The sequence below is a fragment of the Schistocerca gregaria genome, chromosome 1 (genome assembly GCF_023897955.1).
Source record: "Schistocerca gregaria isolate iqSchGreg1 chromosome 1, iqSchGreg1.2, whole genome shotgun sequence".
Taxonomy (NCBI): Eukaryota; Metazoa; Arthropoda; class Insecta; order Orthoptera; family Acrididae; genus Schistocerca; species Schistocerca gregaria.
In genome coordinates, this window is record NC_064920.1 from 644,369,190 (window position 1) to 644,392,769 (window position 23,580).

The window sequence follows — 23,580 nt, forward strand, 5'->3', positions numbered from 1 at the left end:
ATTCTGCAATGTGAACAGTTTTGTTAAATAATTATAAAATTACATGCATCTTTAGTTCAAACAACAGATCATTTCTTTTTGTAAATACCTTTACATTTGGTGTGCATGAATTTTCTGGATCCCTTGTATGTTAATTACTACAGGTAGCATCATCTGCAACCAAATGATGATGAGAAAGTATTTTTCTGGGAGTTAAACTATCTTCTAGAATGTAATTTAGATTGTCGTGATGTTTTCGCACCTATATTCATTTTTACTTACGCTTTCATGTGGAAAGCACTTCCATTCTTTGCATCATACTGAGGTGTTGTGATGCACACGTAACTATAACAAGTATTTTCCACAAATAATGTAGTAAAATGCTTTTCACTTCACCAAAGCATAGTGTTATTGTGGTTTGTTGTGTGTTCCAGCCCAGTCAGTGTCCATTTGTTAACCAGAGAGCTCGGTGCCAAATTTGAATTTTTTTTGCATTTTATCTGTGTGTGTGTGTGTGTGTGTGTGTGTGTGTGTGTGTGCGCGCGCGCGCGCATGCGTGTGTGCATGCGTGTGGCGTGTGCCTGCTCTTTTGTTTGAACTAAAAATGCATGTAATTTTATAATCATTTAACAAAACTGTTCACATTACAGAATAAATAAAAACCAAAACCCACTGATGATGGCACAGTGGTGCCGAAACATGTTGGGCACTGAGAAAAAATGGTGTTCTGCATAACTGGCAGACCTCACATCCAACAATTTTAACTGCAAACACGGCCAACACAAGGAGCTGCAAATCAAAATGTTTAATATAACTGAAATGTTCATTCAAACTATCTACTTTCCCTTGGAAGCTTAAGCCCTGGTAGAGGATGGCAATTTATTATAAAATTAATGGGAGTACAGCAAAAACACAGATGAACTTACAGTCAAATATTTGGCTATCATACAAGTTGCAAACCACAAATGTGGATTTGCAAGCAATCAATAAGTTGAAAATACAAGTTAAAGTCTAAAGCAGCTGCTAAGGAGAAGCTCAGAATTAAATACTAATGTACAAAGATAATGAGGATGCAAATGTAAGAAAGAAACCAGAAACAAGCGAAGTAAAGTAAATTAAAAGGAAAAACATTAACTGATATAATCCACTGCTACTGTTGTTTATCTTCTGCTTTTCTCACAATTTGAGAGCTGAGATAACTTTTCTTCCTCCATCTTTATTTGTACCATCTACTCAATTTTTTCACTTTACCTAAATTTCATTTTGCCATCAAAGAATCAACAGCTTTTCTAATACGTTTTCTCTCTGATACTGTCTCTCCACCTCTCAACCAATGTGTGTGGCACAGTGGGTCAAGTGCAAGATTACAAACTAAAGCCGCTAGGATTCAGTCTTCAGTAGATTTTATTAAGTTTACTTGTCTTCCACGTCCAATTTTTGTATTGCTCTTTTGTTCAGTTTTAGGAAGCCAAACAAAGAACACATTTGGCAACACCGTTTCTAACAGGCTGCTGGAATTTTCCAATGCAACTGTATGATTGGTTATCTTCAATGCTAATTAACTTGGAAACTTGGAACAACTATTTCTCAGCACAACATACCCTGCAACACTCATACAAGCTTTTCACACTGTTTCTGACCACCCTGTATATATGAAAAATGTCAAATTCCACTGTAGTTCGGAATCCATATTCACCTTTAGTTAAGCTCCACAAGTGGTTGAGTAAAGTCAACTCAAAGGTCAAAGGAAAGGACAGCTATATTGCCTGTAATAGAACAATGCCTAGTCTAGCATTGTGGCAATTAAATCAACTTTTAGGTTGAGGACAACTTTACCTTACCCCATACATTCTTATTCACAACTGGTAAGAATGAAATTTTCTTGTGGCTAGTGCACTGTTAAATCATCCTGTTTTCAGATTCAAAAGAAAAAAATCAATAAAGTTAAAACTGGAAGGCATAAATTTCAATAAATAGTATATTTTCTAGATGTAGAAATATATCATTCATTTAGTAGTTGGTGCCTGTTCACCCTTAACTACCTGACAACGGTCTCGGAGACTTTCGAGGCATTGTTTAAAAAAAAAAAAAAAAAAAAAAAAAAAAAAAAAACGCATGTGACAAAATCGTCAGTCAACATACTTTTCTCCTTCCCTCACCAGTTAGTGCTGTGCGTTCAGCAGATCCAGGTGCATGCACTTGGTAGTATTTTTAAATCCGGTACTTGTGACCGACATCAGGAGGTTATGTAACTTTAGTTTAATCACACAGGCCAACGAAAAACTTTTTTTGCTTTGATAGCTGATCTTTATAGATTTTTATGAGCTGAAAACAAATCTAGCCTTAATTTTTTGTATGACCCATAGATTTCGAGCAATATGCTTTTCATTATGTAGTATAAAAATCCTACGCTATACTGTAAATGGGGAAATTAATGAAACATTTTGTTACAACATAAGTGTGGTTTGTATTTACAGTAAGCTACTAAAAACAATGATATGCGTTAACAGAGGTTTCAGTTGTCATCTGGAATTGATTTGTATTTTCTTTGAAGCTTCCTGTGTAGCTTTTTCTACGATGAGTCGCTTGCTGACCTTCTTGGTGAAGTGACCAACAGTAATCTCCCATCATGTTGGTATTCCACAGACTTGGTAGCGTTTTTCCATCAATAGTTTTGGATGAATTAATAAACAGCCTCCAGTCTTTATTTTTGTGTTCAATACCAAACCCATTCATCAGACCGGAAATGTCCGAGCAATACACTAAAGCAACTTCTCGTCGAAAAAACTTGAAAATTGCTGCTCTCTCTTTCTATACCTGTATATGCTGGTTTCGACTGCCAATAAGTTTTTTTCTTTTAATCTAGAGCCACGCAATTCAGTTTTTTTTCATTAAGCCCAGATCCCTAAAAATTGTTAAGCTCGGTCTGAGTAAACAATTTGGGCTCTAGACTTTGTGTGTTACAATGGAATTAATCATCATCTGGTTCATCTAAATCAGACTGTACAAACAGAAAATACTTCTGTTGGAATAGAATTTAAATTATCTGGTGGTTCAGGAACCAGCAAATCTACACCATGCCCTAATGGTTGGGTGGTGGACGGAAGGTTAGGGTAGCTTATTACCTTCTTGTTTTTCGAATTATGACCAGTAATATCAACACTGCAAAAGTAACTATCACCGGAATGATTTCTTGACTCCCTCCATATCATAGGAACAGCAAATCTAAAGGCTTTTTTCACCTTTTTGGAACATTTTCTCAGATCTTCAACACACACAATAACATACCTTATACGGTGCTCAAGATTTATTTTGATCACCAAGTTTAGATCCAAAGTACGATATATAAACCTTTTCCACAAAGTCTGTAATGTTTCTTTGGTGTTTTTTAATCACAAATTCACCACAATTATAACAAAACCTGTCAGCAGTTTTTATAATCACGATTAGACGTTGTACTGAGCACATGTAGAGGGAACAGGAAAGTGAGGTTAAGTTGACAGTAAACAAAACACCATCTGTTAACACAAAAATACAATCAACCTTTTTTTGCCAGCAAATGTTTTTCAGCAGTGCTACCAACGTCATCTACATTCATTACTCCTCCATTTTAAATTATTGTAACTACATAAAATCTGTTAAATTCTTTTAAAAAATGCTAATTTACTAATTTTAACTGTAAAATGTGAAGAAATAGTTGATGATACAGTTTTTTAAGTATCATATTTGGATTTCCCACCGTAAAAAAGATAAGAATAAGGTATTTTCAGCAAAAATGTTTTTCCATAATTGGCCTGTGTTATTTTTTTTATTTTTGTATAGTAAAAATGTCTCGAATGGAGAAAAATATAGTCCGATGGTTGGAGGGAACTGACATAGATTCTGAAGACTTGTTATACATACGAGAACTTCCGTATGAAGACTGCGGTAATGTGGATGTTCCAGTGGCTCACATTACTGAAGATGAACACCAGTCCAATTCAAGAGTTGATGGTGATGGGCCTGAACCTCAACCCATAGAACGAGGGAATGACATTAGGAAGCCAAAGGAGAATTCATCTTACGATGACGATGTTCCACTGGCAAGATATGCCTACCGCTTTGGTATGAACTGATTTTGTTGGTCTTCCCGTCCTCCTGTCTCAAGATCAAAGACTATGCTTCATAACATCATACGGCATCTACCCAGACTCAAATGCAATTTTCTGGGTGTTCTGCACGAAAATACAAAGCCTCTAGATTTGGAGCTTATTTTTCTCTGACGCTGTGTTGGGATATATAGTAAAGCACACCAGTGAAAAAAAATCAGAAAATTTGACCTAATTACCACAGGGAAATAGCTGTTCATGATGTAGATGTAACTAAATTAAAAGCCTTCATTGATATGTTGTACTACACTTCCATTTTCAAAAAAAAAAAAAAAAAAGGGCCATGCACACTACACATGCTGGTACAGTAAAGATGGCACAGGTAGAGAAATATATAGCTGCATTATGAACAAGTACAGGCACAGTCTAACATAACAGTCGCGACACTTCGCCTCGATTTTGTTGCCTACAGCGCCAGCAGTGCCCCAAGCGGCCGGTAGGTTGAACTGTGAGTTCGGCGGGATGGTGAAAATGAATAATAATTGTTTATTTTGATTTATAGAATGGTTTTTACCACCGGGAGCATTTGTAGCGCAATAAATTGCAGCAACAACAACAGGAAGAAGACAACACAGCTGTCGTTTTTTAGGTTTCCTAAGGATCCTGAAAGGTATATACCATCATGTTACTAAACTGAATCGTCAGGATTCACTTGCAAACTATATGTATATAAATTATGAAGGTTTCATTTTAGGAGCAGAAAATGGCTAGTTAATAGCAGACGAGAAGACCTTATGAAGAAAGACCCAGTTTACCTGTATAATAATATTAGGTTTTGTTCGCTACATTTCGAACAAAACCAGTTCATGAATGCAGACAATAACAAATTTGTGTGGAATGCAGTACCCACACTGTTTGACATCCCAAATAACCCACCTCAAGTGACGATGAAGAGGAAACTGCCACAAAGATTCGACATTCCATCTAAAGCTGTAAAATAGTCCTATGACACAGAAGCAGCCAATTCAGCTCTCCATGTGTCAGTGACAGATTCGTGTGAGTCGTCAACACAGACCTGCTTTGACGATGAAGTGGTTAGATTACGTGCAGTTATTCGTGTCTTACAAAAGCGTAATGTTTGGTATGTATTTCATTCACTTCTGTTGTTTGTAACTTAATTTTCCTTACTTCCTTCATGTGATGACATTATTTTGTTAGCACCTTTTCACTGACAGATTGTTTGAAAATTATTCAAATATTTGGTTTTGCGTGAAATGCGATGCAATGAGCTCATTATAATGTTTTCAACATATTTCACCCACTATTTGGCAGTTGCTTGTCCCACTTAGAATAATATAAAGATGAAGGTCGTACATGTGGCAACAGGCGACAGTGACAGCACAGTAGGCCTACAGAAAGATAAATGAGCTGTCGATCGCTTTTGCACGTAGAGGTACATGTCTGTGCTTCTTGCGTATGAATATGTATGTTTATATTCTTTTGATATCAGCGAGGTAAGGTGCAATTCTATCCAATGTCACCAATGTTTCTTCACAAATGTGTTGTAACTTGCCACTCAATTCATGGTTTTTGTCCATACTTGCGCTAATTTTACAATCATTCTTAGAAACATATGTGTCTTCTGATACTACACAAACCCTTGGAGGCAAGCAAATAACACAAATATTTCATAGATTACGTAGGAAATGGATGCAAAACAAACATTATGCTTACGACGTGTCTGACGTTCATCTTACTCACCGCTTGGAGCGCTAGTGTCGCTCCATCTGTCAAACGGTAACAACTTTTACAGCAGTGAGTGTCGCGACTGTTATGTTAGACTGTGGTACAGGTTTGAAGTGCTGCTCAACTGTCTTTGGTTTGACGATACAAATATTTGAACTGAAACCCGCATCACTGATTTAGCTACACCGATATCACAACTTTTTAAAATGTTTATTCAGAACTGTAAAGACCTCTGATGCATCGGCAGCTTCGCTTGCATTGATGAAATGCTAGTAGCTTTAGGCGAAAAGCACAAATTCAAAATGTACATCCCGAAAAAACCACACTAATATGGTTTGAAAATCATGTGCGTTACTGGTGCTCAAACTGTGTATTTGTTGGAGACTTACTTGTACTTGGGGAAACATTTTAATGGCAAAGGTCTGCCAGCTGATTACTAAAGACTGAACTAACACAGCCAGGAAGTTTTGCAACTAATAACATTGATAGAAGGTACACACAAAAACGTGACCACTGATAATTGGTTAACATCAGTGGAGCTAGTGAATGTGCTAAAACAAAAACGACTGACACTAGTGGGTAACATGAAGAAAAACAAGCACGAAATCCCACTTCAGTTCTTCCCAGGCATGATTGAGAAGTTGGATCGGCCATTTTTGGATTTACATCTGATGCTATACTAACATCTTTTATACAAAAGTTAAGTAAATCTGTGTTTGTTTCATCCAGCATGCATCATACACCAACCACTGATTCAAATACGGAGAAACCAGTAATGATCATATTTTACAACAGCACAAAGGGCAGCGTTGACATGCTACATCTGAAATGTGCTACCTACTCCACGTCTAAATGAACTCAACAATGGCCAATGGCAATATTTTATAGAATACTTGGCATATCTTCAACAATGTGTATACTGTTAGTAACATTTACCAAGCGCAGTCAAAGGTCCCACACTTGGCTCTCATAGAAAATTTGGCAGATCTTATAAACCCTTACTTGAAATGCTGGGTGCATAGTTTTGGCTTACAAAGGAAACTTTCAGTGCACCATACATCGAATGATAAAAATGGATCAAACACCCAATACGTCATCAACTGAAACTTCTGAAAAACTTTAAAAAAGGAAAACATGCTTGACTTGAGACCCTAAAACAAAATGCAAAACAGTCTATTTATGTTTTGCATGTAAGAATCCTATTTGTGTTTAATATAGTTAAAAATGTGCATTGAATATCCCTGCAAATTGTGAGTGTTTGTGCCTTGTAATTTTGAAAACCTTGTGTTAATATGTGCCAAAAATTACTTATATATTGTAATAATATATCGAAATTTTCATAAATATGTAAGAATATTGGTATTATAAGCATTTGTACAGTCAAATCTCACATTTTTTAAGTTCCTACAATTCTGCCTAAAATGTGTAGACTTTTGTCAAGTGTTTATTTTTAATATCTATAAGCACACTTTTTCACATTTTGAAGATGTGTTACGATTAAAATATTATGAAAACAAAGATGTGACTTTAATTTATTGCAATATTTTAATATTCTTTAACAAAAAATTTAAAACATGCAAACGGTCTCTATGACTGACGTGGGGTAGTGTATGAGGCACACACATCAGGTGGCTAAGGGTTAACAATAAGCATACATAAAGATCATATACTGTAGAGTTATTGAGATGCTTTGAATTGGTGCTTGTTACAATCCAAACACATTGCAATTATTAAAACAACACACTTTTGTACTTGCCACTTTTCTTCAACAAATGTGTATTTCTTTATTGTTGGGGGGGGGGGGGGGGGAGGGAGGAGGAGGGCAAAAAGAGTAAATGAAACACATGGGCTCCAAAAAATTTTCCGGTCTCAATGTTGTCTGTTGCAGCACTTGGTATACATCAAGCCTCTTTTATTTATTTATTTAATACCAATGTTGACTATTAATTATCCCAAATTTCTTCTGTAGTTTCGACCTCAACTATTCCTTTCTCTTACACAATATTTTGACCACTGACCTGTTCATCTTTGTCAGGTGGAATCTGGAATTCACACAGAGAACACACGTGACAATCACTCACAATGTCTGCTGAAGATGACTAGGGAAGATGTATAAGTACTGTCACAGACACTGATGAACCACATTAGAACCATACGCTTAGCAACGCATTGGTGCACCTCAGGATTACAAATGGGCTTAATGCATACATCATAGATGACATCTCTCACTCTTGTCTCTTCTACGTAGGATCATTGTCCACTATCTCATTGGCCAATACAGAATTTTAAGATATGACTAAAGTAGAAGTTTAGTCACTTTTATTATAGCCCAACTTTTTCACAGACGTAAAAATTATTGCAAGTTCACATGGGTTGTAGTCTACAGATTAGCATTTGCCATTGTTGTGTTCACTGTCATAAACCTGGTCTTCCAAGAACCTTACATGTGCCAGTGGTCTTACTTCTTCTGTTCTTGTAATGAACTGTTTATGAGTAATCATTCCAAATGTCTTCACTGAAACAGAAACAAACTACGACTTGTACTCTCAGCCTCTCCACCACAGGTCAGGAAAAATGGTGAGAAACCTTTTGTATTTTGCTTTTCTGTATTGTTTCTGAAAGTCAAGACAGGTAGTATCACATCCCAGCCTGTCAGTTTCATGTCAACATACACTGACAGAAACCTGCCAATGCCCTATTAAAATTTGCATGAGGTCTTTCATCTGCAGACAGAAAGGTTAGACAGGCAAATAATGCCTGCTTCCGATTCTATAAAGCATTTTTGCAGATCCTAAACGACTTGATGACAGATCATCATGAAAACTATCAGTAGTGCTGGATATAAAGGAGCTTTTATTGAATGCTTGATGTGTTAGTTTGGATTCTCTTTTGACTTACTGACTGCCAAAACAACTGCAAGGCACTCTTTCTCAAGCATACAGTAATTCTTCTCTGACTTAGGGACTGCTCTGGATGCATAAAAAATCTCTTTCCTGCAACTTCCTGAATAAGCACTGAAACTGCACATATTCTTTAACTAAAATGTGTAATTATATCTCAGCATTCTCATCACAAAAGTACCATGACTGGAGTATGTGTTAGTGCCTTCTTACAGATCAGGTAAGATCTTTCTTGTTCACTGCCCAAGAAAATCTGGCATTTCCCTACAGCAGTAGCACCCATGCCTTTGAACTGAAACCCTTTATGAAGTGTCTTTAGTAGAAGCATATTCTGAAGAGTTGGAAAATGTGTTATGATATTACTGCCCCCCCCCCCCCATTTCTTTTTGTTCAGGACAGACTCTGCTTAGAATTAACTAAGTGCTTCACGACTTATTTCTTGGGGAACACACATTCTTGGATTCAGGTGAAGAGCTGCATTGTGGGCACACATCAGCATAGTTGTCAAGTGAATCAGATGCTCTTTGAAGTCTCTGAAAAACTAACAGTTTCATGTAAGTTGCAAAGACTTGCTGTCCATTTAAGGTAGCAAAGATGGTTGTCCATTATGCATTCATAGATGGCTGGAGTATTGCAAAGGCCAAATGGGAAAGCTGTGAATACACAGAGGCCATCACATCTTTTCCTGGTTGGCCTTGTCAATCTCAATTAGGTTAGTATTGGCAGAAGGTACTTTCAATTTGCTATCTTCAGGACAATGGCCTCATTTCCGCTTGTGGTGAGTAAGCAAGTGGCTGGAACCTGTGTATGACGACACTGAACAGCTGCAACCTGTTGGAGTGTGACCTCCATGCAGAGTACCGCGATGGGCTTTAGGGTGGAGATTGACTACAGTCATCTGCTGTTGTCTGAAATTGGTAAAATTGTCTGCTGTTTTATGTCCTGCAACATAATGGTCTTCTTTCTTTTTGGTAGGGCATCCACAATGAAAATATACTGGTGCCCTGTCCTTTGTTTCCAGATGTCAAGTTTTCTGCACAGAAATGGTATTAGCAAGAGGAGAGGTCTCATTGAAAAGCCTGGATGTTGTCTGATAGCTGTGGCATAAGTTTAAGGTTTCCGAATCCTTTCTTCAATGTTGGTTTGTCTTGTACAGATCAGGGCTGCTGATCACTGAATCTCTTCTTGTATTAATTATGCTAGCTCCTCGTGGCTGGGTCAGAGTGAACACTTTTATGTCGTGCCATATGAGTTTGAACTTAACAAACATCACAAACTCTCATATATCTTTCACTAATTGTTTGGCTTGTTAGCAACAAAAGGTCCAGATGGTCTTCCACAGGTCAACATTCAGAAGTCATTTGAATATCTTTCGGTGTTGTCTTTTCTGGCGCATTGCTTCAGTGTACTGGCACCATCTGATGGATTTCTCTGTCGTTCTGCCATTGTGCAAAAGAAGTGCTTGATATATGTTCTCTGCCATGGCCCACATTAGATGTGACACTTTGTTGGCTCCCACAATTTTGTTCATTGTACAACACAGCACTAAATACTAAGTATCTACGCTATACTGTCCAAGTAAAAGGGACATTGGTAAGGCACATCGTGTCATCTCACTTGTTGCATTAAGTGATGTGGTCGAATCCCTTTAGCCATTTCACTGGTTCCTGACCAGTATCTCTCAAAAATACTGCTTGGTACTTGATTTACATCTAACTCACCAATGCTTTAGTAGTTGTTAGTTAATTGATAATGGAAACCATTAAAGGACTGTACTGTTTTTATTCATATTCCCACTCGTGGAGGCAATGGCTTTTACAAAACCTTGTTGGAGTCATAGCAATGTTGCACTATTACATTATTGACATATTGATCTGCTGGACAATATGTACTGAGATTTGCTGTTAAGTTCATGGTTTTCATGTTATTTAAGACGGGATGGAACTTCATGCATATATCCACAGATTTACTTTGATTGATAAAATTCTTGTTAAGTGATGATGGCAACTTATAACAACTGAAACCAATAGAATTTTAAAAAATAATAAAGAAATACATAATAAAAAAAGCACTTCCATATCAGCTGAGGGCGGAAAGTATGATTTTCAACTATTTTCTGCAACTTGTGGGGCATCTGCTGCTGAAAATATTTTAAAAGCTATTAGTTCTGTTGCTTCTCTTTCACTTTTTCCTGATGCTTATCTTGATAGAAGATTTTTATCAAGAAACCTCAAGGCATAAGCTCAATACAGGTATATATAATAATTTCTTCTTTATTGGGTCTTTTGTCAGCTTCTTTTTCAGTAACTTTCTTATCTATCTTTATAGCTCAGTCAATTCTACTTTACCTTTTTCAATAATTCCTTGTTCCACTGTGAATTATTCTGAGCAAAACAACTCACTTGATGACTATGAAAGTGTGATTAATTTGATCTACTGTTTTGTTTTCATCATCAATATTTGTGGATGCTACCTGTTACTTAACAGTAATTGCTCAGTCCTCAATGTAATTTAACAATGATTATAAGAACAGGATGAATAAATCTTCGCCCTCTGAAATTGTTATGAGTAAGGAGTACATTGTAAAAATTAATAGAAGAACCTCACCTGCAACCAAATATGTGCAAGAGATTTATCTACTGTAAATCTTTTCCTTTGTTTCACTTGTAGCAAATTATTGATGAGGTCAATTGCTGTAACACAAAAGGAAAATTATCATTATTGACAAATTTAAGAACATCTTGACACTGAACAATGTAGATTATTCTACACATTGAATTTACAATAACTACTATGTCTACCTTTAAGACACAAAAATGTTTGATGGTATTGACTCCAGAAATAATTATATTTATAAAGTCACAGAAAGGAGAAAACAGAAGGATAAGGTAATAGTTTAGCATCTTGTTGATGTCTGAGTCACTGGACTGAGCACCAGCTCAGTTTGTGGGGTATGGATTGCAACCTGTTTATGAAACTGCTCCTGCATATGCCAGAGTGATTTAATGGAAACACAGAAACACCACAACAATATGTCCAGAAACTTACTTCGTTTCACGTCGGTGAAATAAATGCATGTAATGAAGCTGCATGGACACACATTATATGACAGCATTGATGTCGTCTTTATTCTGAAGATTGATATGATGCAGCTCTCCACACTATCGTGTGCGAGTATCTTAATCCCTTAGTAACCACTGCAACCTACATCTACCTGAACCTGCTTACTGTAGTCAAGCCTTGGTCTGCCTGTACAGGTTTAAAAGTGCCCCCCCCCCCCCCCCCTTTCCATTACCAAACTGACTACGCCTTGATGCCCTATGGTGTTTCCTCATAAACATCCAATATTTTAGTCAATATGTGCAAAAAAATTCCTTTGTCCCCTATTTAATTGAGGACCTATTCATCAGTTAAGCACTCAACCTATCTAATCTTCAGCTTCCTTCCACAGAATTACATTTTAAAAGCTTTTATATGCTGCTTCTCTGAACTGCTTATCCCAATATTTCACTTTAGTACAAAGCTAAGCTACACTCCAAACAAATGCTTTTCCAAAGTCTTCCTAGCACTTAAATTTACACTGAAAATTAAAAAGTTGCAATTTTCCAGAAACCCTTTTCTTCCTATTGAAGTCTGCCTTTATACACATTCTGCTTCAGCCACGGTCAACTATTTTGTTGCCCAAACAGCAAAATTCATCTACCACTTTAAGTGTCTCATTTTCTGATCTAACTTTTCAGCATTTCTTTATTTAATTCAATATTTACTTGTAAATGTCTTTCAATAATCCTATCCATTCCATTCATGTCATCTTCCAAACAGTTTGCCATCTCTCATAGAGTTACAACATTACCAACAAACTTCAAAGATATATTTCTTCTGCCTAAATTTTAATATCCTTTCTAAATTTCTCTTTGGTTGTCTTTACTGCTTGCTCAATGAACAGACCGAATAACATTTGGTATAGGCTACAACTCTGTCTTATTTTAAACTACTGCCTCCCTTTCATATCCTCAAGAAACAAAATTCAATTTGACTACATGTGAGACTTTCCTTATAATTTCAGCCATTTTTATGTACCTTCAATTTATTTTTTAATTCTTTTTTTTTAATATATTAAGATGAGTAGCTAACATTTAGCTGCGAAAATATTTTTTAAATGGCTGGAACTTCTCCTGAATTACATATTTCTATCTTATTTGAATGTTTAGCTTTCCTCCATGTACTTTTAATGAATGTTAGGTTTTGTCAAAAATATAGAAGTATACTAATGTCAAAATAACTCCTTTTAACCATTCAAGTCGTAATAATTTACTAGTCTATTTCTATCATTGAAAACTAAAATACTAAAACCATACTTATAAATTATTACTCATTATTTTCACACAGTTTTTTATGCATCCTGATATATGGCTCTTTGCACATGGCTGTTTTACACTCTGTTCATTTTCTGAAGCTATAATAATGGAAAAAAATGTTTCATAGTTCATAAAATGAAGAAACATCATAATAGAACACACACAATGGTTTCAATAACTATTTTACAAAATCAAAATCAGATATAATCATTAGAAGTTTGAAATAATTCTTCTTGCACAAAGTCAAGATTGTTATCATTGTCACTCTCACTGTCGCTGTCAATAAAATCTTACTCCAATTCATGCAAAACTACATGGCTGAAAGAAACATGAAGGCATGTCTATGGTCTCTTTACATACTGAATGAACAGCTGCCACTCTTCAGCAACTTGATTCCATACAACAAATATGATCTACCAGCTAATTTAGAAATTATTAGGGGTGATCAAAAAGTTTCTATTTGAGGACGTTGCTGCCATGTACATGCAACACAAGGAGATTCCGATGCACGTACACGCGGTGTCACTCCTATGAACCACCAAGCACATTTTCTCTGGTGTTTCAATAGAAATAGATATTTGCAATTTCGTTTTTGCACTGTGCAGCTCGAGTTAGCACAAACAAATATGGCTCATCACATCTTTCATGCGAAGCCCACTGTCGACAGGAAGTGTTGATTTATTTGCCGCAAAATAAATAAATAAATAAAATTTAAAGGTGGATTTTATGTGCCCATTTCATAGAGTGATCTCAGGTTAGCTTACTGTGATATTTGATTTATTGATATGTATCAAGAGGGACAGTAAAATGTGGAGAACAAACAGCAATCCAGCAAGAACTCAAGTAGTGCTGCATGCTTGGCGGCAGCAGTCAGTGTGGGCCAGGGCATGCTTTCGCAACTGGAGTACTTTTTATTCTTCGATTTTTACTGTCCCTGTTAATGTGTATCAATAAAATACATATCACACTACACTAAACTGAAACTTCTTTATTGACTGGGCACATGGAAACAAGCCTATGCTTTCCATTGACAATGGGCATTATACGAAAGACGTGATGAGCGCTATTTGTATGGACTGACTCCAGTTACACTATGTATAAACAGAATTGCAAATATCTGCTGAAACTCCAGAGAAAATAGGCCTAACAACTGTCAGGAGAGACACCCTGTATAAGCGTAGGCAAGGGATTAGTGTGGTATTCGTGTGTTTCCGAAATGCATGCAGTAAAGGGGAAACGTGAATATTTTACCAAACGGGTATCTTCAACCAGGTGCGTTGATGGAATGACAGCCTCGATCCTCATGGCAATTTTGCCTACCTTGTATACTGATTCTGTACTGTATGGCCTTAGAATGGAAACTTTTTGCTCACCTCTTATACATTTCCATGTTCTATTGGCTATTTTATAAACACAGTGAAGACCAACCGAGCCCGTCAGTATATGTGATTTCATATTTAAAAATAGGAAAAATCATACCCTATCAAATGACACGATCAGCAGTCTAACAAAATTTACACGGTGGCAGTTAAAATTTTAAGCATCAGTGCTAAAGTGGCCTGGTCTAGTACACTAGTAAGTGGAATGGTAAGGCACCTTTGGAACCTGAGAGTGGTGGTTAAGAGTTTAGGACGTCTCAGAGATGGATGCAAATGTGACCAACTTCCTTAGCAAATTGCACTGATTAAGACAACAAAATTACTTCCATATGCAAAATAACATAAGCTACGGTTTGCAAATAAAACAAAGACACTATTTTCACAGAATCAGTGTGACCAGTGCAGTGAGCCTAAGATTTCATCGGCACCCCAAAAACTTTGTACACAACAAGCAATTTTATTACAGAATTAAACATTATTTTTAACATCTGTATTTATATTCTTGGTTTGGAACATGAACAGTGTATGTAGTGTATTCATAATTAAATCAGGCCCAAGCGCAAGGTAGTGACGGCAGTTACAAATGGCTACCTCACTATGTGAAGTACAATCAATAATTACTCACTGGATTTGTAAATAGTATTTGTACAATAAGTGAAAGCAGCATAATTAACTTTTAAGTGAATAATATATTACTTACATTAACTTTCATTTAAATCGTGTTAATTTATCACACAAAAAACACAGTATAATGTACCAAAATGATCAACATGTTGAGGAGCCTTCTTTTATAACCCAACTCATCATATAACATATTGTAATCAACATAAACATAGATACATGTAGTTTTTGAAACTTTAGCATGACAACCCATGGGAGGCAAGGAATGGAGAACTATGCTCTGCAGGGGGCACTTTTGCAGAAATAGTGTTAGGTGTTAGGGCTGGTCGTTGGCATTGGAATCTTCGGTTTCAGATACCCTGTGGCAATCTGTTGCCATAGGGAAGTTGAAGTGTGTTGCTTGAGGGTGACAGACCATGTTTGTACAATATTGCACTTAGAATTTTCATAAGATTTTGAACTGTGTCGGGCAGTAATGAGTTAGCATAGTATATTCAATGAGCTTTATACACTGAAACACCAAAGAAAAGGCTAAAGGCATGCATATTTAAATACAGAGATGTGTAAACAGGCAGAATACGGGGCTACAGTTGGCAACACCTATATAAGACGACAAGTGTCTGGTGTAGTTGTTAGATCAGTTACTTCTGCTACAATGACAGGTTATCAAGATTTAAGTGAATCTGAACGTGGTGTTATAGTCAGCGCACGAGCGATGGGACATAGCATCTCCGAGGTAGCGACAAAGTGGAGATTTTCATATATGACCATTCCACAAGTGTACTGTGAATATCAGAAATCTGGTAAAACATTACATCTCCGACATCATTACGGCCAGAAAAAGATCCTGCAAGAACAGGACCAACAAAGAGAATCGTTCAAGATTACTGAAGTGCAACCATTCTGCAAACTGCAGCAGATTTCAGTTCTGCGTCATCAGCAAGTGTCAGCCTGTGACCTATTCAACAAAACATCACCAATATGGGCTTTCAGAGCTGAAGCCCCACTTGTATACCCTTGATGATTGCATGACACAAAGCTTTACACCTCACCTGGGTCCACTAACAACGACATTGGACTGTTGATGTGTGGAAACATGTTGCCTGGCCAGATTTCAAATTGTATTGAGCGGGTGGAGGTGTACAAGTATGGACGCAACCTTATGAATCCAAGGACTCTGCATATCAGCAGGGGACTGTTCAAACTGGTGGAGGCTCTGTAATGGTGTGGGGTGTGTGCAGATGGAGTGATACAGGACCCCTGATATGTCTAGAAACAACTGTCAGGTGACACATACATAAGCATCCTGTCTGATCACCTGGTCCCGTTCATGTCCATTGTGCATTCCAACGGACTTGGGCAATTCCAGCAGGACAATGCGATACCCCACATATTCAGAATTGCTACAGATGGCTCCAGGAACACACACTTCTGAATTTGAACACTTCCACTGGCCACCAAACTTCCCAGACATGACCATTATTGGGCATATTAGGGATGCCTTTGCAACATGCTGTTCACAAGAGATCTCCATTCCCTCGTACTCTTATTAATTTATGGACAGCCCTGCAGGATTTATGGTATCAATTCCCTCCAGCACTACTTCAGACACGAGTTGAGTCCATGCCACGTCATCTTATGGCACTTCTGCGCGCTTAGGGGGCCCTACACGATATTAGATAGGTGTACCAGTTTCTTTAGCTCTTCAGTGTAGTTAGCTTGCAGAGATGCTGTAACTGGGATACATCTGGAGGGTGTGTGTGTGGGGATGGGGGGTGGGGGGGGGGGGGAGGGGTGTGCATGTCAACGGTCTCCCCCTAGACAATGACGAAGAGCCTCAGAATCATGTAGGACCGTACATTTTAGAAACCTACCTGATGTATGCAGTATTAGTACCATGAAAGTCAGGATCATAGTAGCGTTTGCTGTGAGAGGTTTTAAAAACTGCACAGGGCTATTCAATACAAATAGAATGAATGATCTCACTGGAATATTTTTTCTGGATGAAAACACAATTCACATGGCATATGCGATCTGTTGCAATCTTCATTTTAATGGCAAAACAGAATTATTCAAGGAAATAGTTTTAAACTTCTAGAGAATCTACCACTGTGAGGTAGCTTGTGCACCTCAAATTAGAGAGAGCTCAAATGATTGGGAGCAACCACATTGGAAGGGTATTTGTGGAGACACAAACTGATATATGGTACCTGAAGAGAGGCAGCAACTTACTTAGTAATTGCAAGGTCAACAGTGTGGACAATTGACTGATCTGGTCTTGTAAGATAAACCACCTGAAATGAAAAGGGAAGCAATGTGGGTAGCAGAATTTTGCATAGACCATAATTTAATTATTTCTAGTTAGGAAAGAAGGGTGTGCGCATGGGAGACTCTGCAGACACCAGGGAGTTGCAGGTAGATTATACGAAGGCAGGATACTGATTTACAAACTTGTTTTTATGAAGCAAAATATTTCCAGGGACATATGTACACTCTGACCATAATTTATTGGTTGTGAATTGCAGATTAAAACTGAAGACATGGAATTAAGTAGCTGGGACCAAGATAACTTAAAAAAAGCAAATGCCACAATTACGTTTACAGTTTCCTTTGTACAACCTAAAGGTACAATCATCCTATACTTAAAGGCAGGTGTTTGTTGCTTTTCAATTAGTCATAATAATGTCGGATGTATATAGAGCGTCACAATTCACCTAATGAAGGTTTGCATGGTGGGGGGGAAGGAGAATTGTAAATGCACCTTTCACAGCCGTTTTATTTCTATATGCACACAGATCTACATAAGGCACTAATTCATTTGAATTGATTAGACTAAGAAGGGAAAGATTCCACTTTTCTGACAGTTTTAAAACACATCTGTTGAGCTCCGTTATGCGCCAGTAACGCAGTAAATACCTCACTGAGAGCAAGAAGGGAAACACTCATGGAATGGTTTCCTTCTTGGTATCACCTTTCACTTTCTAGCCAACAGAGGACTCTGTAGTGAAGCACATACTGCAGTTGAGATCTGTTCTGCTTTGAAGTTATGTGAAACAATTTATGCGGAAAGTTAATCTATATTTCATTAGTTATCAGATTATTTAGAGCATTTTACTTTATTATCAGTGTTTTGAACAATGCCCACACCAGAATCTGAAGAGAGTCCTACTGAGAATAGAAGAAGTTTATTTGTTGCTTCAGCAGTTTACTGTTTATTTCTGATTTAGCAAGAATGTCATTAACTTCTTTTGAAGCCGGAGATGATGTTCAGTTCTCTAATATAATGTGAGAGGTTATTCCTGCATCGGGTTCTTGCCACTAGAAAGACTTTGAGAAAGTGGCTGAATGATGCAATGGGACACAAGGGATTTTCTTCTGATGAAAATGGATGTTTCTGCCAAGTTTTCAGAGAAGAACGTTAGGGTTGAGGAGAGATATGAGGGACAGTGTACATTGATAAGACAGTAGAGAAGACAGGGGATATGGAAATCACTGCACTTGTCCATGAACAACGAGGATAGCTGTGTATATGATGGTGAAATATGATCAAAGAGTCGAACATCTTCAATACAACAACAGCTGGCATTCATAACCAGTTCCAGGTGCCATGAGCTTTCTAAGAAAAACCTTACAGGATAACATCACTATAATCAATTTTGGAAGTATAAGTGTTCGTACAAGTTTCTTTTTCAGTTCAAGAAGGACGAGCTTTTTATATTTTTGTAGGGCATGTAGAGATGCCGATGCCTTGTTGCACATTGCAGTTATGTGCTCTGTCCAATTCAGCTTTTCATCTATTATCTAGACTCTTTGCTGAGGGAGAGAAGTTGATATTTGTCCGTCTTACAACTAAATACTGTAGGCATTCCCAATAATTCGGGTTAATGAGTCTAGAATGACCAACCAATACCGCTTGGGTTTTGGATGGGTTGAGATTTAACACTGTATCATGCACCGATTTTGATAGTGTATACAAGTCAGTTTTGAGAGTCCCAATAGCTGCCTTCAGTTTTATTGTTTTTTTATTTGGATACAACTGGAGGTTGCTAGGGTACATGTGGTATTTGCAGTAGGACAAAGCTGACGACACATCATTGACACACAATGAAAAGGGTACAGGATGTAATACTGAACCCTCAGGAGTGCCTGATACTACTTGCTACCCTCGTGACTTTATAGAGCCAGATGTGACACATTGCTGGCAAGATGTCAGGTATGAGCAAAACAAATTGCACTGCACTTATCGAGAAATTTAGGTCACCGAATTTAACAAATAAAATGTCAATTTGACAGTGTCAAAGGCTTTGCTGATGTCTAAGAAACACATGATTAAGTCGCTTCTTGTGCATCCGTGGCAAGCTTCAGGTCAGCTGTTACCTCTATTATTGCTACAATGTTTACGAAAACTTGACTGGTATTTGTCCAGTAGATTGTTTGTAGTTAAGTAGTTTGTTGGCTGGTCATGGACTATAAACACTAAGGCCTTGGATAGTGCAGGAAGAATGTAAATAGGTAACTAATCATAAGGTTTTGTGGCACTGTCCTTTTTAAGCAGGGGCTTAACTAGTACCTGTTTCCAGGCCTTAGGGCAAACATTTGGGTTAAGATATCTGGTATAGCGGGCAGTAGTGGGTCGATAATAAGCTTCATCATATGGATTGTGGTGCCATCATGTCCAGCACATGCTGGTCTGATACACACAATGGCTTTTCTAATGGTATTGCAAGCAACATACTTTAGATACAATTTTTCGTGGCTACAGTTGCTTATGCGTATGAAGTAATCAGTGAATCTCTGTTTCATTTACAGTTCGATTGGGGTTCTAGGTAATGTGAAGTAGTGGGTCAGTTCTTTGGCTAGGACAGCTTTTAGTTTACCTATACCAAGAACATGCAGGTTTTTCAATAGGACAGCTGGTCTACGAGTATTTCTCTTGTTGATTAATGTATGGGAATGCATTTGTCACAGCTTGACTGACTCTGTTCCACTTCTGCTTGTAAGCAATACGATTTTTCGGACATGGAGCACAGTTTGTATACACAATGTGCAGCATTTCTGAGATTCATGAGCTGATTTAGTTCTTCAGTCAGCCACAGTGCAGATAGTTAAGAGGTATGAATTATTTTGCTTCGGAATTTCATTACAAATATATCTATGAGAGGGTGACTACTGTCTATATGGTGGGCAGGAGCAAGCTGAAGTAGTGACACATTTGGAGAACAAAGCATCAGCTTAAATTTCACACTGTAAGGACTACTGCATAGAAAATTTATGTCAGTGTCACCGGCTATAATAATAAGTGTGTATATAAATTAGAGACATGAAAGAGCAGTTTCAAAACCTATTTTTTGGGGTTTCCAGAGGACACATAGCAGGCACTTTCTGTTATGAACATGGTATCTATGAACATATTTTCCATTAGTATATCTTCATTATTGTTGGATGTGTGTAGCACAATAGATGATAAATCAAAGCAAATGCAAGCCCTACTCCACCCTTTGATCTGTTACTTCTGTCGTATCTTAGAAAGATGTACACATCTAGATGTATCAAACTTGTGGGAATACTTGGTTTGAGCCAATCTCAACAGAAGTATTAAATCTATGTATGTATTGAAACATATGATGGACCTCCCTTAGATGAGCTGACAATGATTGGACAACTGCATATGCATTCAGCGGCAAAGTACGTGAGGGTGCCACTGCTGGACACTTGCAACTCAAGTCTCAGTGCTGGCAACAGAAAAAGCATAATGAAAACACGTTGAGGTGGGAGAGTGCAGGTTTCCAGAAGTGAAATCAGCAGCTGTCTTCAGGGAGGAGAGAGGTTTTGCGGCCAAGGGCAGCAGCATTTGCAGCGGACGTTGAACTGCAGACTTGCGACAGGAAAAGAAACCTGCTAAACAGAGCTAGAATGATCTGTGTGCAACAGCAGTGAAAGCAAGATAAACAGCATAAAAACAAAGTGTATTATTAAACCTAGAATACTAGTGATGCTTAGTATGTATGCATAGTGCTACGTTCCAAGTTACAGTTCCATAACTGTCCACACTGTGCATCTGGGTTGCACTAAATGCTTCAAGCATGCAGTAAGGAAGTGGAATACAGCATGAATGGAAGTGGCTATTACTTGGAGCGGCGGCAACAGAGTCAAAAGGCTAGGTCACAACACCAAATTTATGTATGGTACGTAAGTTAATTTTTTTTAATTTTAGTGCAACCACAACGGAGGGGTATCTGTAGAGAGGCCAGACAAACGTGTGGTTCCTGAAGAGGGGCAGCAGCCTTTTCAGTAGTTACAGGGGCAACAGTCTGGATGATTGACTGATCTGGCCTTGTAACGCTAACCAAAACGGCCTTGCTGTGCTGGGACTGCAAACGGCTGAAAGCAAGGGGAAACTACGGCCGTAATTTTTCCCAAGGGCATGCAGCTTTACTGTATGGTTAAATGATGATGGCGTCTGCTTGGGTAAAATATTCTGGAGGTAAAATAATCCCCCATTTGGATGTCCGGGCGGGGACTACTCAAGAGTATGCCATTATCAAGAGAAAGAAAACTGGCGTTCTACGGATCGAAGTGTGGAGTGTCAGATCACTTAATCGGGCAGGTAGGTTAGAAAATTTAAAAACAGAAATGGATAGGTTACAGGTAGATATAGTGGGAATTAGTGAAGTTCGGTGGCAGGAGGAACAAGACTTCTGGTCAGGGGACTACAGGGTTATAAACACAAAATCAAATAGGGGTAATGCAGGAGTAGGTTTAATAATGAATAGGAAAAAAGGAATGTGGGTAAGCTACTACAAATAGCATAGTGAACGCATTATTGTGGCCAAGATAGATACGAAGCCCACGCCTACCACAGCAGTACAAGTTTATTGCCTACTAGCTCAGCAGATGACGAAGAAATTGAAGAAATGTATGATGAAATAACAGAAATTACTAAGATAGTCAAGGGTGACTGGAATTTGTCAGTAGGAAAAGGGACAGAAGGAAACATAGTAGGTGATTATGGATTGGGGGTAAGAAACGAAAGAGGAAGCCGCCTGGTAGAATTTTGCACAGAGCACAACCTAATCATAGCTAACACTTGGTTCAAGAACCATAAAAGAAGATTGTATACATGGAAGAAGCCTGGAGATACTGACAGGTTTCAGATAGATTGTATAAAGGTAAGACAGAGATTTAGGAACCAGGTTTTAAATTGTAAGACATTTCCAGGGAAAGATGTGGATTCTGACCACAATTTATTGGTTATGAACTGTAGATTAAAACTGAAGAAACTGCAAAAAGGTGGTGATTTAAGGAGATGGGACCTGGATAAACTGAAAGAACCAGAGGTTGTACAGAGTTTCAGGGAGAGCATATGGGAACAATTGACAATAATGGGGGAAAGAAATACAGCTGAAGAAGAATGGATAGCTTTGAGGGATGAAGTAGTGAAGGCAGCAGAGGATCAAGTAGGTAAAAAGATGAAGACTAGTAGAAATCCTTGGGTAACAGAAGAAATATTGAATTTAATTGATGAAAGGAGAAAATATAAAAATGCAGTAAATGAAGCAGGCAAAAAGGAATACAAACGTCTCAAAAATGAGATCGACAGAAAGTGCAAAATGGCTAAGCAGGAATGGCTAGAGGGCAAATGTAAGGATGTAGGGCTTATCTCACTAGGGGTAAGATAGATACTGCCTACAGGAAAATTAAAGAGACCTTTGGAGAAAAGAGAACCACTTGTATGAATATCAAGAGCTCAGATGGAAACCCAGTTCTAAGCAAAGAAGGGAAAGCAGAAACGTGGAAGTAGTATATAGAGGGTCTATACAAGGGCGAGGTACTTGAGGACAATAAGAGCGATGTACTTGAGGACGATATTATGGAAATAGAGGAGGATGTAGATGAAGATGAAATGGGAGATATGATACTGCATGAAGAGTTTGAGAGAGCACTGAAAGACCCGAGTCGAAACAAAGCTCCGGGAATAGACAACATTCCATTAGAACTACTGACAGCCTTGGGAGAGCCAGACCTGACAAAACTCTACCATCTGGTGAGCAAGATGTATGAGACAGGCGAAATACCCTCAGACTTCAAGAAGAATATAATAATTCCAATCCCAAACAAAGCAGGTGTTGACAGATGTGAAAATAACCAAATTATCAGTTTAATAAGTCACCGCTGCAAAATATTAACGCGAATTCTTTACAGACGAATGGAAAAACTGGTAGAAGCCGACCTCGGGGAAGATCAGTTTGGTTTCCGTAGTACTATCGGAACACGTGAGGCAATACTGACCCTACGACTTATCTCAGAAGCTAGATTAAGGGAAGGCAAACCTACGTTTCTAGCATTTGTAGACTTAGAGAAAGCTTTTGACAATGTTGACTGGAATACTCTCTTTCAAATTCTAAAAGTGGCAGGGGCAAAATACAGGGAGCGAAAGGCTATTTACAATTTGTACAGAAACCAGATGGCAGTTATAAGAGTCGAGGGACATGAAAGGGAAGCAGTGGTT

The 23,580-nt window shown here is 37.9% G+C and overlaps 1 protein-coding gene across 2 annotated transcripts in view; it reads right to left on the minus strand.

The window, feature by feature from the left end:
• LOC126360778 (serine/threonine-protein kinase D3) overlaps positions 1 to 23,580 on the minus strand; it is a 172,316-nt gene that overhangs the window by 12,266 nt on the left and 136,470 nt on the right. For both annotated transcript variants that reach the window (XM_050007738.1, XM_050007737.1), the window contains one exon: positions 11,321 to 11,406. In XM_050007738.1, coding sequence (XP_049863695.1) covers positions 11,321 to 11,406 — 86 coding nt within the window. The remainder of the gene's footprint in view (positions 1 to 11,320; positions 11,407 to 23,580) is intronic.